A 17886-nucleotide genomic window follows, 5' to 3' on the forward strand; every position below is an offset into this window, starting at 1 on the left:
GCTTGGTGTTACGTCTGGTGGCCTAACATGGACGATGCCATCACTGCCTGGGTTTCTGCCTGTCAAGCGTGCCAAGAATAGAGGCCTGCACCACCGGCAGCTAAGGGACACACTTGGGAGATGCCAAAGACACCCGGGTCGAGGGTGCACATCGATCTTGCTGGCCCCTTTCACGGCCGGACCTTTATGGTAGTGGTGGACGCCTATTCCAAATGGCTGGAGGTGGCCCTGATGCCCTCCCCCACTACCTAGGCCGTTATCCGGGTGCTGTGAGGCCTCTTTGCAAAGCATGGGTGTCCTGATGTCCTTGTCTCCGACAACGGACCACAGTTCACGTCAGGCACTTTTGAGCGGTACCTTTTGGGACTGGGTATCCACCATGCCCAAATGGCACCATTTCATCCATCCAGCAACGGGCAAGCAGAGAGAATGGTGTGCTCAGCAAAAGAGGCACTGGCGCGCCTGGACCAGGGAGACTGGCATGAGCGAGTCGCTGAATACTTGTTTGTGCAACACATCACACCTCATGCGGCCACAGGGCGGAGTCCTGGCGAACTACTTATGGCCCGCCACCTCAGATCTCCGCTTGACCGGCTGCACCCGGACTTTGCCGTGGCTGAACCCCCGGGCTGTGCTAACACGCCACGGTCCTTTGTTCCAGGAAACCAGGTCTTTGCCTGGAATTTTGTGGGGGGCATTCCTTGAGTGCCAGCCACAGTAGTGGGAGTCACTGGACCTCGCTCGTACCAGGTGGCACTTGAAAATGGAGGTTTGTGGCGCTGGCACATAGATCAGCTTAGGCGCAGGGTTGGGGATTTGGACATTACCGCGGTGCCCCCAACCGCCCTTGTGGCTCCGTAACAGATACTTAGAGATGGTGAGGCTCCACCTACACCTCTCTTGCAGACTGCGGGCGGGGAGCCAAACCAAGCCGTTTCAGAGGGTCTGCCGAACTCCCCATAGACTCAGATCACTGCCGTGCCTGACATTCCGCCAATTCCACTCGCAGAGGTTCCACCCACAGCAGCGGATCCAGGGGACTTGGGTTCAACGCCACCTAGGGTTGCACCACAGCCTCAGCAAGAATTGGGTGGCCCCCCGGACCTGGGTACCGGTCCCCGCCGGTCCAGCAGAGTTTCCAAGTGCCCAACCTATTTAAAGGACTATGTTGTTGGACATGTAACACTGTCGGTCTAATGGAAGTGGGTGAAATGTAACCGATATGCTTTTTTGCCTAATTGAACCATTACGTGTAGTGTTGTATGTATATAAGGAAACCATTACGATTGTAACTAATAATAAATAATAATTTTTTTATTATTATTTATATCCCGCTCTCCCCAGCTGAAGCCAGGCTCAGGGCGGCTAACAATAATAAAATAATACAACATTCTAAAATCATTTCATTATAAAATTAATTCAAATCAAATTGATGGCAATCCTTGGGCTAGAGTTCTGTGAAGCAAAAACTAACGGCTTATCTCAGTGGGGACGGTTGTTATGTACTGAAGTTCTCACCCTGGGCCAGCTGGGGGATTCGGTAGATAGTTTTCACTCAGGTAGATAGTTTTCACTTATTTGCATATGCAAATAAGGAATTGAAAGTGACATTCAGTGATTGGATCGTTACAGAAAGTTGTTACTGTTGTCATGCAGTTGAGCTCTATATAAGCAGGTTGGCTGAACCCTTCAGCCCTGTTCTGTTCTGTGAATAAACAAGAGCTGTCTGAAGAATTGCTGTGTCGTCTGATATGTTCACCCAGAACTTAACACCACCAACTGCTTAAGGACATTTTACAGTGGTGTAGCGTGGGTTGTCAGCACCCGGGGCAAGGCAAGTAATTTGCGCCCCCTAACCCGTGGATTTGCGCCCCCTAACCCATGGATTTGCCCTAACCCCAGATGTTGCGCCCGGTGCGGCCCGCCCCCCCTGCACCCCCCACGCTACACCACTGACATTTTAAAACACATTAGACACTTGGAACAGGGAAGCAATAGCAGAACAACCCCCGCACTTCCCCAAGATTTTGTTCCAAATGAGTCCAGCCCAGGGACTGCACTTAGGCAGGAAGATGGGCCTCACACCAATGTAAGATGGGAGACACCTTGCTTGCCAGTAGTTCGTGTGAAAAGGATCTAGGTGGGGGTCTTATTAGGCCACAAGCTGAACATGAGTGGACAATGTCATACAGCAGCAAAAAAAGCTAATGCTCTTCTAGGCTGCATCAACAGAAGTCGAGAGTCCAGATGAAGGGAAGTAAAGTACCATTCTATTCTGCCTTGGTCAGACCACACCTGGAATACTGTGTCCAATTTAAGGAGGAGATTGACAAGCTGGAACGTGTGCGGAGGAGGGCAGCCAAGATGCTCAAGGGTCTGGAAACCAAGCCTTGTGAGGAACAGTTGGAGGGGCTGGGTGAAGACGAGCCGGAGGGAGATAGGATAACCATCTTCATATCCCTCGAGGCTGCCCCACGGAAGAGGGAAGCAGCCCCTTCTCCGCCCCCGGGGGCGATGGGGGGAGGGAAGGGCACCGCCGCCTGCCTCTCCCTCGCCGGCTTCTCCCTGGGGGGCTCCGCCCGGAGAGGCGCGCCCCGCGGGAAGCGGCGCCCAGCGCAGCCGCCGCCCTGCCCCGCCCGTCCCTCCGGCTGCCGGGTGGGGGGGGCGCTCCTCGCCCGCCCGCCCGCGCCACGGGCCCGCCCCCTCTCGGTCCGGGCGGAGCGCGCAGCCAATGGGCGCCGGCGGAGGCGGGGCGCGGCTGGCGGGGGTGGGGGGTCGGGCGGCGGCGCCGGAGACGCTCCACTCTGTCGCTCGTCCGCCTCGCGCGCGCCATGGCATCCAAGTGCCCCAAGTGCGACAAGACCGTCTACTTCGGTGAGTGGCTGCTTCCTCGCCTCCATCCCTCCCTAAGACGCGCCCGCCAGAGCGAAGATGCTGGCTGCCGCGCCCGGGCGCTCTGCCCATGCTCAGAGGCCATGCCCGGGCGGGGACAAAGCAGAAGAAGCCGGCGGGCGCCGCCTTGGCGAGCTTTGCGCTTAGCCACGCCTTCGGTGGCTCCTCGTGCGTGCGCGGCCCCCGGGCCGCGCCATCCTCTGGGGCGAAGCGCTTCTTGCCCCCGAGCCCGAAGGAGCTGCTTCTGGGCGCAGCTGCGCGCGCTCGATGGAGCCTCCCTCTTCAGAGGCAGTGTAGCGCGGACTATCCGGCGCCGTCGCGGAGCAGCAGGCCCGCCTTGCGAGTGCCCAGAAGCAGATAGGCGGCCGCTCTTGGGAACTGGAGGGACCGGAGCCAGACCCGGCAGGGATGCTCTTATGCAACAGCCAAACCTCAAGCCGCTCCACTAGTCCAAATGTACGGAAAATACTTTCTCGTTATCGAATCATTTGCTCTCGCAGGCCTCCTCCTCCAATCATTTCTCCTTGTCAAAAACTCACTTTCCCACCCGGCGCATTCATTCCTGCCAGATTCCCTCTCCTACTGAAAGAAAACAGTGGACGTGTCTTCTTCATTCTTACAGAACTCAGATTGTTGCTAGGTTACCGGCTCCTCTTTTGAGCACAGGGCTAATCATGCAGATGTCTCCTAAACAAAATGGTCAATTAAAAATGAGCAGCAGCAGCCCCCCCTCGGTCTGCAAGAACAGGCCGGTGGGTGTGAGAGAGAGAGTGTTGGGTGAAACCGTTTGCTAAGAGCATGTCGAGTGTGTTGGCGGTTGTAGAAAAGTGGAGCCACTCCCCGACTTCACCCCATCCCACTTAGCATACCATAAGCCTGCAGTGAGCGGCTGCTACTGGCTCATTCCCATTTTTTGTTGTTATTGGAAGCTGTTTCTAGGCATGCAATGCAGGTGCCTGAGGTCAAGGAATTGAGAGGCATCCTGCATCCTTCTTTAGAACCTCTGTTGCCAAGAGCAGGACAGAGAGAACTGGAGCCTCAGTAGGATGCAGTGGGGCTCCCCATGCATAGAACCACACATTAATTTAGTATATTGCACGAGAGTTTGGAAATCTAATGTATCCATCTTCCAGGCAGGACCATAGCTAGAGGGTGGCAAGGTGGGCCCCGCCAGGGGCGCAGGCAATTGGGGGGCACAAAATTGGCTAAAAATATGTCCATAAATATAAATATTGATTATTGCCTCATAAGAAATGATTTTACATAGAGGGTGAATTGAATGGGTGGAGGGGGGGGTTGGAGAAGAGGTGGCAAGAAGAGCTCATTTGTCCATGGCTAGAGGGCGCAATCTGGACGGTTCTGCCAGGGGCACAAGATCACCTAGCTACAGCTCTGCTTCCAGGATGACCAGAATATCATATTTTCTGCCCCAAATGCCATTAATACAGAATGAAGGTGAATAAGTGAGACCCGGGCAGTTCATGAGCCACCATGTGATGGGTTTCTGGACATCATTTTAGGGTCCTTAACTTGGCAGCTTGACTGTTTTCGTGTGTTAAATTAAGCGAGTGCTGAACACCTCAGAAAGGCAATTTCTAAATCTTGGGTGTTGGTTTGTTTCGTTCAGTCAGTCAAAGGAGGCACGAAGAATGCAGGCAAGTCCTCTTTTACTGCCACTTTCTTGCCTTTGTCAAGGGAACGTTATGGCCTCTTGTTCAGCAGCAAATGGTTCAAAATGTGGGTTTGTAGCCACTGCATAATGGCCCGGCCAGATTCTGTTCTCTGTCTGGACAGCTTTTGTTCTGGGAATTGCTGTTTTAAATTAGACTGCCTTTAGGGGACCGAAGCACTCACCAGATCACTTTCTAATGGAATTAGGGTGCAGCATTCCCTTGTTACACCCAGTCGGGCATCAATTCTATGCTGAGGATTTGCTGTGCATTGTTCGCTTTTCCTTCCTGGAATTGGTTGAGGCTCTGTGAAGCATGACATCACAATGGTATCTTTCCTGCTTGTTTCTGTTAAGGAGTTATGCATAAGCCAGTGTGCTTGTTTCTCTCCCACCATCTGCAAGTAAACACACAAAGGAAGACGAATTCGCTGTTTTCTATTTAAAGACATTTGTGTGGGGGTGAAAAAACTCATTACCCCTTTCCTTGGGATCATGTTTGTGATGGGAATAACACATATTCTTTCTTCTGCTCTCTGGGGGAGTTCTGTTCTCTTGAGCATGATATGAGAGAGACAATCTATTTTTTTTTAATAACTCCTGTGAGAAATATGCATGGGAAGCAATAAAGTCAGAACTGAAAACCTGAATGAATTTCTCAGGAAAGATACTTGACCAGTTACTGGCCTGGTTTAAGTTACAGATAGGTAGCCGTGTTGGTCTGCCATAGTCAAAACAAAAAAAAAAAAATTTCCTTCCAGTAGCACCTTAAAGACCAACTAAGTTAGTTCTTGGTATGAGCTTTCGTGTGCATGCACACTTCTTCAGATACGAATACGTATCTGAAGAAGTGTGCATGCACATGAAAGCTCATACCAAGAACTAACTTAGTTGGTCTTTAAGGTGCTACTGGAAGGAAATTTTTTTTTTTTGTTTTGGCCTGGTTTAGGCAGAACAATACTGGACCAGGAATTAGCCATGTGGTCTTCATTGCACTCCCAGCTTTGACAGAGCTTTCCTGGTTTCTTAAGTCATAGTTTCTCTTGCTATCCAAACTGGGAAACTGGTCTGAGTGATCTTGGAGATGCTGTTTGATATCCTGGTTTGTTGGTAGTGCTCAGATTCCAGTATCTCAGTTCAGATGTTTCTGGAAGCAGTGCTTTAAACAAGAAAAGCTTTGCTGAAGCTGGATGTGTGAGCAGAGGAGATGGTGAGGTGAATAGGGAGCACACAAACATACAAGTTGTTCCTGGTACAATAAGACAGGTATCTTCGGACCCAGGACCCGCTTTTAACCCCATGCTTTTGGGGACTCATTTCTTAACATTTTCCCTTATATTTGCATGTGATAGTTCTCCTGTTTGTGGCCCAGGCCTCCGCCTACTAATGGGTCCTCAGAAATGGTTTCTGTTGTCCCTTCTTTAGAGATATTTCCTGAAAGATTTATTCCCACATGGACTTGTGCTTTTACTAATGAAATGCATCAACAAGGTTCTATGATTCTATGCGACAATGAATTCTTATATTGTGCCTGGCTCTCACTCTTAGCTGTAGAAATCACTACAGTGGGACCTCGGGTTAAGTACTTAATTCATTCCAGAGGTCCGTTCTGAACCTGAAACTGTTCTTAACCTGAAGCACCACTTTAGCTAATGGGGCCTCCTGCTGCCGCTGCGCCACCGGAGCACAATTTCTGTTCTTATCCTGAAGCAAAGTTCTTAACCTGAAGCACTATTTCTGGGTTAGCGGAGTCTGTAAACTGAAGCGTATGTAACCTGAAGTGTATGTAACCTGAGGTACCACTGTATTGTGTTTGGAAATACTTAGGTCATGTGTACAGTTGTACCTTGGAAGTCGAACGGAATTTGTTCTGGAAGTCCGTTCAACTTCCAAAACATTTGGAAACCAAGGTGCAGCTTCTGATTGGCTGCAGGAAGCTCTACTATTAATGAATTCTACAAATGGATGCCATGTAGCATAGAACAAGTATTTTGGGTAGTGCCTCTCGTGACTCAAAAATGCCGGTCAGTTTTTCTGACTGGACTATGTATCTGTCATAGTCTGTTCAGCCATTTGTTGTATGACAGTGCACTGATGTCTAGTGGGCTGCTAGTTCTGATCTGGCCGCTGCTAGGCCAGGAATGTTTTGGTAGGAGTTGGTATGCAGTCTATAATTGATGTTTGACAGGAGAGTCATTGTTGGGAAAGGTGGCAGCTCGTGTCTGGAGATGGAGGAGGGTAGCAAATATCTCTTCCCCAAAGTGGGTGATCTTTGCGCAGGTCCATCACATATGAATGGTGGTGCCCAGCTTGGAACAGCCTCACCAGCTGATGGTGATAGAAGGGGAGTCAATCTTGTGCAAACAAAGGGATGTGCTGTGCCATCAAAATATTATTTTTAGTGTCATCTCTTTTTTTTATAATATATTTATTAAAAGTTTAGGAATTTATATAAAACAGAGTAAACAGAACAATAACAACAAAAACAATAACAATACATACACTCCAAATATGAAAAAGAAACACACATACAGAACAGGTATAATTTCCATCCCTTATATTCATAAAACTTACTTTCCCGACCTCCTCATACCTCCCCTTTCTGTATTCCATTCTCTAATTAAGTCAATTCAGCAAATCCTTTCCCTAATTTCTATATGCTTTTTTTTAACCTTTCTTTTCTTTTCTTTTTTTAAAAAATATTTTATTAAGGGTTTTCTTGTTTTACAGTGTAAGTGTAATGCCTCGTATTTTTTTTCTTCTTCCATGTAACATTTTTACAAATCTGTTTCATTTGATGAGGCATTAGGGAGAGAAGAAAAAAGAAAGAAAGAAAAAGAAATGGGGTGGAGGGAGGGGAGATGGATGGGGGTGGGGTCGGGTAGCGGTGTTTCTATTATGCTTAATGTATGTAGAGTTTGGTGTCAGCGTGCTTGTGTTGTTCACTTGTGTTCCTTTGGTGGTGAGAGAGGTTGGGGTTGGCCTAGGGTGTGATTGTTTGTTTGTGATTGGCTGTGGTGATCTTTGTTTTCGTGTGTGAGTGAGGTGGGTGGGTGTTTTGGATCAGGTTAGCCATATTGATTTGTATGCTGTTGGTGGATTATTGTCGTTGTCCTGTTGGGCTGTGTATGTGATAATTAACCTTTCTTTTCTTAACACATAATCATTACAGCTTTAAACTCCTTAATTTCTAAATCAACATCGTTCTAGCCTTCAATAATTTTGCAATGTTTCTTAAGATGGTCCTTAAACTTCTTCCAATCTTCTTCCACCGTCTCTTTTCCCTGGTCTCGGATTCTGCCGGTCATTTCTGCCAGTCCCATATAGTCTATCACTTTCATCTGCCATTCTTCCAAGGTGGGTAGATCTTGTGTCTTCCAGTACTTTGCGATGAGTATTCTTGCTGCTGTTGTAGCATACATAAAAAAAATTCTGTCCTTCTTTGGCACCAATTGGCCAACCATACCCAGGAGAAAGGCCTCTGGTTTCTTCAAGAAGGTATATTTAAATACCTTTTTCATTTCATTATAAATCATTTCCCAGAAAGCCTTAATCCTTGGGCAAGTCCACCAAAGGTGAAAGAATGTACCTTCAGTCTCTTTACATTTCCAACACTTATTATCAGACAAGTGGTAAATTTTTGCGAGCTTGACTGGAGTCATGTACCACCTATAAATCATTTTCATAATATTTTCTTTCAAGGCATTACATGCCGTAAATTTCATACCGGTGGTCCACAACCGTTCCCAGTCCTCAAACATAATGTTATGACCAATATCTTGTGCCCACTTGATCATAGCTGATTTAACTATTTCATCCTGTGTATTCCATTCCAACAGCAAGTTATACATTTTTGACAAATTCTTAGTATTGGATTCTAATAGTTCTGTCTCCAGTTTTGATTTTTCCACCTGGAAGCCAATTTTCCTGTCTGACTTAAAAACCTCCATTATTTGGTAGTAATGGAGCCAATCTCTCACTTTATCTTTCAATTTCTCATAACTCTGCAATTTCATTACATCCCCTTCTTGTTCCAAAATTTCCCAATATTTCGGCCATTTAGACTCCATATTAAGTTTTTTCACAGCCTTTGCCTCCATTGGGGACAACCACCTGGGAGTTTTGTTCTCCAGCAGGTCTTTATACCTAATCCAGACATTATACAGTGCTTTCCTGACAATATGGTTTTTAAAAGCTTTATGAGCTTTGACCTTGTCATACCACAAATATGCATGCCACCCAAAAATATTATTGAACCCTTCTAGATCCAAGATATCTGTATTCTCAAGAAGTAGCCAGTCTTTCAACCAGCAGAAAGCCGCTGATTCATAATAAAGTTTAAAATCTGGCAGGGCAAATCCCCCCCTTTCTTTTGCATCAGTTAATATCTTAAATTTTATCCTGGGCTTTTTGCCCTGCCAGACAAATTTTGAAATATCTTTCTGCCACTTCTTGAAACAGTCCATCTTGTCAACAATTTGCAATGTTTGAAACAAAAATAACATTCTAGGCAATACATTCATCTTTATAGCTGCTATTCGACCCAACAAGGAAAGCTTCAATTTTGACCAAATTTCTAAGTCTTTTTTTACCTCTGTCCAGCATTTTTCATAATTATCTTTAAACAGATTCACATTTTTAGTTGTCATGTTGATCCCCAAGTATTTCACTTTCTTAACCACCGTTAAACCTGTCTCATTCTGAAACTTCTCCCTTTCCATTGGTGTTAAGTTTTTTCCCAATACCTTAGTTTTGGATTTATTCAATTTAAATCCTGCAACCTGGCCAAAATCTTGAATTAGTTCTAAAACCCTTTTAGTACTAGATTCTGGCTCTTGTAACGTAAGTACCAAATCATCTGCAAATGCTCTCAATTTGTATTGTTTGGCTCCGACCTGTACCCCCTTAACCAACTGGTCCTTTCTAATCATATTCAGCAAGACTTCCAGGACTGATATAAAAAGTAGTGGAGAGATTGGGCACCCCTGACGTGTCCCTTTTTCTATCTTAAACTCTTCCGTAACCATATTGTTTACAATTAACTTTGCTTTCTGCTCTGAATATATTGCACCTATACCATTTTCAAATCCTTGGCCTACCCCCATCCCCTGAAGATTCTTCTTCATAAAACTCCAAGAAATATTGTCAAAGGCTTTCTCCGTGTCCACAAATATCAAGACTGCTTTAGTATTTATGTTCACTTCTAGCTTTTCCAAAATGTCTATTATATTCCTTACATTATCTGACATATGTCTTCTCGGGAGAAAGCCCGCTTGGTCCCTATGAATCTCCTCCATCAAAACTTTTTTCAGTCTCTTAGCCAAAATATCAGCAAAAATTTTGTAATCCACATTTAATAACGAAATAGGGCGGTAGTTCTTAAGTTGGTTCTTTTCAGTCTCAGTCTTTGGTATAAGTGTAATGTAAGCTTCTTTCCACGTTTCCGGTGCCTTTTTCCCCTCCAAAATCTCATTACAAACTTCCTTCATAGGTTGTACTAGCCACTCCTTTAACATTTTATATTATCTGGAAGTAAGCCCATCCGGTCCCGGAGACTTGCCCAGTTGCATATTTTGAATGGCACCTTCTATTTCCTGTTCAGTTATTTTCTGGTTCAAACCTATTTTACTTTCATAAGAGATTTTTTGTAATCCATAAGTCTTGAGAAAATTGTCTATATCTGTCTCTTTCTGTGGCCCTTGTGTATATAATTGTTTAAAATATCTCTGGAAGCAGTTTCTAATCTCATTTGGCTTATATACATTCTTTCCTTCCACTTCTAGATTTGTAACCGTATTTAATTTTTGTCTTTTCTTCATTTGCCAAGCCAATAGTTTGCCACATTTATCTGCTGATTCAAATGTCTTTTGTCTCATTTGTTTAATTTTCCATTCTATTTCTTGATTCATCAACTCCATATATTGTGTTTGATACAATTTGATTTCTCTCAAAATCTCTTTGGACTTTGGTTTTGATCTTAATTTCTTTTCCCCTTCTTTTATCTTCTCTAAAATCTTGTCTTTTTTCTCATTTTGGCTTCTCTTTTTTATTACATTTTGTTGTATCAGAAATCCTCGCATAACGGCTTTACTTGCGTCCCAGATTACTCTTTTTTCCACATTAGTGTTCATGTTTATTTCAAAATAGTCTCTCAAAGTTTTTTGGGCCTTTTTGTACACTTCTTCATCTCTAAATAAGGCGTCATTCATCCTCCATCTAAAGGATCCAGTTGATATTTGCTTCATCTCCATTCTTACTGCATTGTGGTCGGAGCAGGTTTTTGGGCAGATTTCCACTTTCTTTATCTTTGATGCCATTCCTCTAGTAACCCAAATTTGGTCGATTCTGGTCCATGTCATTTTAGCTTCAGAAAAGAAGGTTCCCTCTCTCTCAAGAGGATTCTTTGTTCTCCAGATATCAATCAAGTCCATATTGTCAGTCATTTCAAAAAAAGTTTTTGGTAATCTTCCATCCTTAGTGAGTACCTGTCTTTGAGCTTTGTCCATATTAGTAGATACTACTCCATTCATGTCTCCCATCAAAATAAGATTATAGTCCATATAGTCCAACAAAATCTCATGCAACTTCTTAAAGAATTCAGATTTCCCCTCATTCGGTGCATAAATTCCTACGGCTAAAAATTTCTCTCCTTGGATTTGAATTTCAATTGCCAAGAATCTTCCTTGTTCATCTTTAAAGACAAATTTCGGTAATAATTTTTCCTTTGCATATATCACAACTCCTCTTTTTTTAACTTTGTCTGAAGAAATAAATTCTTGGCCCAATCTTTTATTCACCAATATTTTCCTTTGTAACCTCGTCACATGTGTTTCTTGTAGACAAATCAAGTCCAATTGTTCTTTCTTCAATATATGAAAAACAGCTTTCCTCTTTCGAGGCATATTCAAGCCGTTACAATTCCAACTTAGAAGTTGCAGAGTCATGATGAGACTATTTACTTATTCCTGTTGCTCCAAGTAGTTGTTCTTCCTCTGTCGATGGTTTCAAACCAAATGACAAGTTCGATATGTCTGATATATCCAGTGTTCCTTTTCCCAATGGTACCAGTTCCTGCCCGGAATCCACCTCCTTCTGTAGATCCTCTTCGTGGTCTCTCAGGAATTTGTCTTTATCACTCAGTGTTCTTATTCTTATCTTCCTTCCTCTGTATTTGAAAGATAGGCCTTGTGGAAATTCCCACCTAAAGAATATTTTGTTTTTCTTCAATAAAACAACCAGATCTCTGTAGCAGGTTCTTACATCCAAAATGTGCTTTGGAATATCCTTAAAGATCTCCACATAAGAATTTTCAATCTCCAGGGTTTTTTGATAGTGCAGATTCAAAAATTTATCCCTTTCTTCCTTTGTCCTTAATGTTATTAAGCAGTCTCTTGCCTTATTCTTCCTTTGTCTTGTGCCAAGCCTAAATGCACTCACTATCTTAAATTCTTCCTTCTCCAGGCCCTGTTGCCAAAAGTCCAAAAATTCTTTTGTCAGGAAGTCCACCAAATTATCTTTCTCACTTTCCGGAACCGATCTTATCCTTAGATTCCTCTCTTTTCTCTGCAATTCAATCATAGACAAAGTCAGATCGTGATCCTCCAATTTCCTGATGACCGGTGGTATCCTCTCTTGGGTAAGAACCGCTATTTCCTTTGCTTCCTCTGAAATCTTTCTAGTTGTAGCCGAGTCCTCCAAAAGTCTTACAATAGTCTCTGTGTTGGAGTTAACCTACTTTCCCAGTTCATCAATACTTTTCGTGTTCAGATCAATTTTTGCTGATATCTCAGCCACTTGTTTGTTAGTTTCCTGAATTTGTTTGTTAGTTTCCGCAACTTGTTTACTTGTCTCTGTTCCCTGCTTCGTTAAAAATTCCAAGGATACATTAATCTTGCCCAATGCTTGTGCTAAAGCATCTTCTGCAGACATCACTTTTAGTTTAGTTTGAGAGGCAGCAGCTGTGCTTATGCCTCCGGATGTTGAAGCTCTCCGCTGGTGGGAAAAATCAGTCTTGTATTGTCTACCTGACCTTTTTTTAGTGTCATCTCCTGTGTTTTGGCCAATATAGATTTGAGCAGTGGGTTAACCCATAGCCTGTTCCATGTGTCTTCATCAACCTGGGTTCCCACATGGCTCTACAAGATATGGATGAGCCCTTCTTTGTGTCAGTAGTTCATAAAGCTGAGAAGACATACCTTTGTGTTATTGATTAGTTTGGGTGCAAAAACGTCATCTGTGAGCGCATTGCTTGTGAATGAATCACAGAACTGGGGTTGCAAAGCCTGCCTACAAAAGTTCTTAGTTGTATGTATTGTAGCCAGGAGTGAGAGACTGAGTTTGGAAGCTAGTGCTTCTTCTTTACCCATTGGTCTCTATGGAGGATGTCCTGCAGACTTCATATGCCTTTTGACTTCCCATCCAGCTGCTATCATCTCTTCCAAGCTTTGTTTATTACAAACCCTGAAAGTTAAATTTTTTAAAAATTGGGAATATAATTAAATATGTAGCAAATAAGTTTGTCTCTGAAAAGCCTGGCAAGCTGATAAGCAACGGGTTCCTGAATGTTGGTTTTCTCTCAACTACCTATATTGACTGTTAGAACAAACGAATGTGTGGATCACTGTTTGAGGAAAGGTTGGGAGCCAAACAGTGGATCTCTCCACTGTTGAACTGGATGAAGGAGAGATTTGAGATTTGAGAAGGAGGAGAGATTTGAGAAAGTTGTCTTGAACCTGAATTACACTAGTCTTGAATCTGCCATGGGTGTATTTTTTCTCCAGGATGTGAATGGCAATGACAGTTTCTGAAATCTAGGTTCCTATTGCTTGTTGTTGATGCCTCCCTGAAAAAAACAGAAGGAGTTTGATTTTCATTTTCTCTTTTGTGGACTGAGGGAGAATTATTAGCTCTCACAGTGGCTTGGGACATAACAGGGGGTTTGGCAAAAGACCTGGGAATCAAGTATGAGTGAAGTTGTACAACCCTTGTCAACTTCTAGGTTTGCCTTATTCCTTCTCAATGCCTTCATTTTGCTTTAGGAACTATTTGCACCACTCCTTATTGAATCTCATAGAGTGTGATTAGGAGGATCCTATCTCTCCTTAATAAAGCAAGATATGAACAAGCCTTTTGCCTGTTAACTCAGCTCCTTCACAACTCCCTTGACGGAGTGAACAATCAGATGAGGAAAACTCTAATTAATCATGACCACTTCAAATAGTAGTTTGAACTGTAGTTTAATATTCTGGCTTGTTCCAAAGCTGATGACTATAGTTTCCCAGTTTGGAGCACATGGGAAGCTATGGTTAATGAGAGACTTTCTGGATTGTTTTATTATTCATTCACTACACTCCATTGTCTTTCAAGACAGACAGGTGTGAACACAATAGGCAAAAGACTTGTTCTTCTTATTGTCCCATCAAGGATCCTGTTTCACATTTTTGTTCATTTTAAAATAAATTCTGTCAAGCACATTTTTGTCAAAGAATGGCTGAAAATTTACTGCTTGGGGGTGCTGTGGTGTGATGTGCCTTTTTCATTAAGAAAGGAGGAAAGTGGGGGTTATTGCATAGAGTACTGAGGACTCATGTACCTCATGTGGTACCTCAGGTTACAGACGCTTCAGGTTACAGATGCTTCAGGTTACAGACTCTGCTAACCCAGAAATAGTACCTTGGGTTAAGAACTTTGCTTCAGGATGAGAACAGAAATTGCGCGGTGGCGGCACAGTGGCGGCAGGAGATCCCATTAGCTAAAGTGGTATCTCAGGTTAAGAACAGTTTCAGGTTAAGAACAGACCTCTGGAACGGATAAAGTTCTTAACCCGAGGTACCACTGTACAAGGAAAGTGAAACGGAAAACAACTCTCTAGTCTGCTTAACCTGACAAAGACGAAGGAGGAGCAGATGGAGCGCACAGTCATATTCACAGAGGGGAAATAATTGTCAAACCAAACTGTACCCATTTAAAGATTGCCAGGCTCATTCACACAGAAACAACTAGGTCACTTGGTAGCAGAGAGATAGTTGTGGCTGAAGGTGAGTTGCAAAGAGCAGGAGCTAATCACTGTATGAAAAACATCCTGAGGCCAACTACCTGTAATGCAGAACAAGTGTAAGATAACTTAGGTTTAATTTTTAAAAGAGAAGAGAGAAAGGTCACTTTTGGAGCAGGAATTTGCATTGGGGAAAGAGTTTTAACCAGAATGAGTTGATTTTTTAATCAAGGCAATGTATTAGTTTCAAATCCCTAACAAAGATTAGCATGGATAAATCAAAGTTTCTCATTTTGTAGTACAGATTTCCAGAACGAGCTGGCATTGTATACAGTTTGGACCATAATTTGAGAGAAGCAAATTTGAGGAGGTGAGATCCTGAGTGTTAGAACTTGTACGTCCACCTGTGCTCTCTATGGGGGTTTTCACCCTTGTGCGATCAGGCAGATTCCTGAAGAGGGTTTTTCTGAGGCTTATAGGAACGAAGTGGGTCTTTTGATTAAAATGTACCTTTGCAAAAACAAGGGCTGATGGAAAGTGGAAAGTGGGATGGAAATTAAATGTTTACAATGTTTGGTTCATAAATACTCTGAATTTGAGAAATGAATATTTGGACAGTTAGTTGAAAGGCATAAAATATTAGATCACCCACATTGAGAGTGAAATTTCTTGTGTGTGTTTATTGTGGCTGATTAGCTGCTCTCCCTGTGCAAAGGTCAGAGGGGGCAGGGTTTCTGTTGAGGCAGGTGATTAGCTGTGGGAGGAGCTTATCAGAGCTTGCAGGGCAGCGACGCGCGCCTAGTGGCGCGCGCAGTTTGATCCAACTTTTAGATTTAGGGGAGCTAGTCTCAAACGTTTGTTGGGGGAGACCTAGGTTTTTTGGGGGGGATTTATTTGTCCTGTCTTCACGCTTTTTATGATGGAGGACCGCTGTAGTCACCCCCAACGACACATTCTCAAGATGGAGGGTGAGAGAACAGCTGCAGTCGCCTGCGGTTCCTGCACAATGTTTGCCATCTTGCCAAAGGTTGCAGGCAGCTTTACCTGCAGCAATTGCATGTTGATTGCCCTCTTAAAAGACAAAGTCCAGCAACTGGAGGAACGTGTAGCTACGCTCCAAAGAATTAGAGAGCTGGAGCTCTTCTTGGAAGCAACAGAGCACACCGTCTCCACCAAGGAGGAGACAGGGGACTCCCCTGAGAAGGAGGCTAGTTCACCAACACAGGAGCCAGATATATGGAGTAACGTGACTCAAAGAAGTAGGAGGCCCAGGGTTCGCTCTGATTGTTTAGAAATACACAATCGCTTTGAGGTCCTCTCCCCTAGCATGGAAGACGAAGAGCAGACTCCATTTGAGGATCTCTCCCTCATTACAGTCGATCAGGTATATGAAGACGAGCAGCAAAGTCAGTCCTCAGGGAATGTGCAGGCGACCTTGGAACGGACAGCTCACGGAAGAACCCCGACCAGACCTAAGAGGAGGCGTGTCGTGGTGATAGGGGATTCCCTACTGAGGGGAACAGAAGCAGTGATCTGTGGGCCTGACAAGATGTCTCGGGAAGTATGCTGTCTCCCCGGGGCTAAGATCCAAGATGTAACTGAACGACTGCAAGGAATCATAAAACCCACTGACAAATACCCCTTCCTCTTGGTTCATGTGGGAACCAATGACACTGCAAGCAATAGCCTCCAGAAGATCAAAAGAGATTACGAGGCTCTGGGCAGGAAATTGAAGCAATTAAATGCACAAATTGTCATCTCATCTGTCCTCCCAGTTGAACGACGTGGCCCAGGGAGAGAGGGAAAAATAGTGGAAGTGAACAACTGGCTTCGCAAATGGTGTAAACAGGAATGGTGGTGGGAGGAAAAAATCCTTAAATAAGAGACACGGGGGAGTGATTAATGGACTTCAATGTCTGTACACTAATGCGCAAAGCATGGGAAATAAACAAGATGAGCTTGAGCTCTTGGTACAGCAAACTAAATATGACATAATAGGCATCACTGAAACCTGGTGGGATAAGTCCCACGATTGGAATGTAATAATGGAGGGATACAATCTATTTCAGAGAAACAGACCAGACAAGAAAGGAGGAGGAGTGGCGTTATATGTCAGGGATGTGTATACCTGTGAAGAGATCCAAGATTTAGAACCTCAAAGCCAAAGTGAGAGCATTTGGGTCAAAATTAAGGGAGAGAAGAATAACAGTGACCTCATTGTGGGAGTTTACTATAGATACCCAAGCCAAACGGAGGACATAGATGATGCCTTCCTGGAACAGATGGCCAAGCATGCAAAAGGAAGGGAGATAGTAGTAATGGGGGACTTCAATTACCCGGATATTTGTTGGATGTCAAACTCAGCCAAGAGCATAAGGTCAAACAGATTCCTCACTGGCCTTGCAGACAACTTCATTGTCCAGAAAGTGGGAGAAGCAACAAGAGGAACAGCCATTTTAGATCTGGTCCTAACCAATGTTGATGACCTGGTTAGTGGGGTAGAAGTGGAAGGATCATTAGGCGCGAGTGATCATGCTCTTCTGAAGTTTACTATACAGCGGAAAGGAGCAGCCAAGCATACTAGGACTCAATTTCTTGACTTTAAGAAAGCCGACTTCATAAAACTTAGGGAAGTGCTGGGTGAGATCCCATGGACAGTAATACTAAAAGGAAAGGGAGTTCATGATGGCTGGGAGCTTGTTAAGAGGGAGATAGTAAAAGCACAACTTCAGGCAATACCAATGAGACAGAAACATGGAAGGTGCCTAAAGAAGCCAGGGTGGCTATCTAAAGAACTTTTAACTGAGTTAAGATTAAAAAAGGATGTGTACAAAAATGGAAAAGGGGGGAAACCACCAAAGAGGAATTCAAACAAATAGCCAGCACGTGTAGACACAAAGTCAGAAAAGCTAAAGCACAGAATGAACTCAGGCTTGCTAGAGAGGTTAAAAGCAACAAAAAAGGCTTTTATGGGTATGTTCGTAGCAAAAGGAAGAACAAAGAAACAGTGGGGTCACTCAGAGGAGAAGATGGTGAAATGCAAACAGGGGACACAGAAAGGGCTGAACTCCTCAATGCCTTCTTTGCCTCAGTCTTCTCCGATAAAGAAAACAATGCCCGACCTGAAGAATTTGGAGCAAATGATTCAGCAGAGGAAACACAGCCCAGAATAACTAAGGAGATAGTACAAGAATACTTGGCTAGTCTAGATGTATTCAAGTCTCCAGGGCCAGATGAACTGCATCCAAGAGTATTAAAAGAACTGGCAGATGTGATCTCAGAACCACTGGCAGTCATCTTTGAGAATTCCTGGAGAACAGGCGAAGTCCCG

General features: G+C 44.1%; 1 protein-coding gene across 1 annotated transcript in view; it reads left to right on the top strand.

Annotated features, from left to right (window-relative positions):
• The first annotated feature begins 2765 nt into the window (after window positions 1-2765).
• The window catches only part of LOC310765869 (cysteine-rich protein 2), a 47448-nt gene continuing 32327 nt past the window's right edge, over window positions 2766-17886 (top strand). Inside the window, exon 1 of the mRNA XM_083621485.1 lies at window positions 2766-2874. Coding sequence (XP_083477611.1) covers window positions 2832-2874 — 43 coding nt within the window. The 5' untranslated portion in view covers window positions 2766-2831. The remainder of the gene's footprint in view (window positions 2875-17886) is intronic.

The sequence above is a fragment of the Podarcis filfolensis genome, assembly GCF_964270895.1.
Source record: "Podarcis filfolensis genome assembly, chromosome: 6".
Classification (NCBI taxonomy): Eukaryota; Metazoa; Chordata; class Lepidosauria; order Squamata; family Lacertidae; genus Podarcis; species Podarcis filfolensis.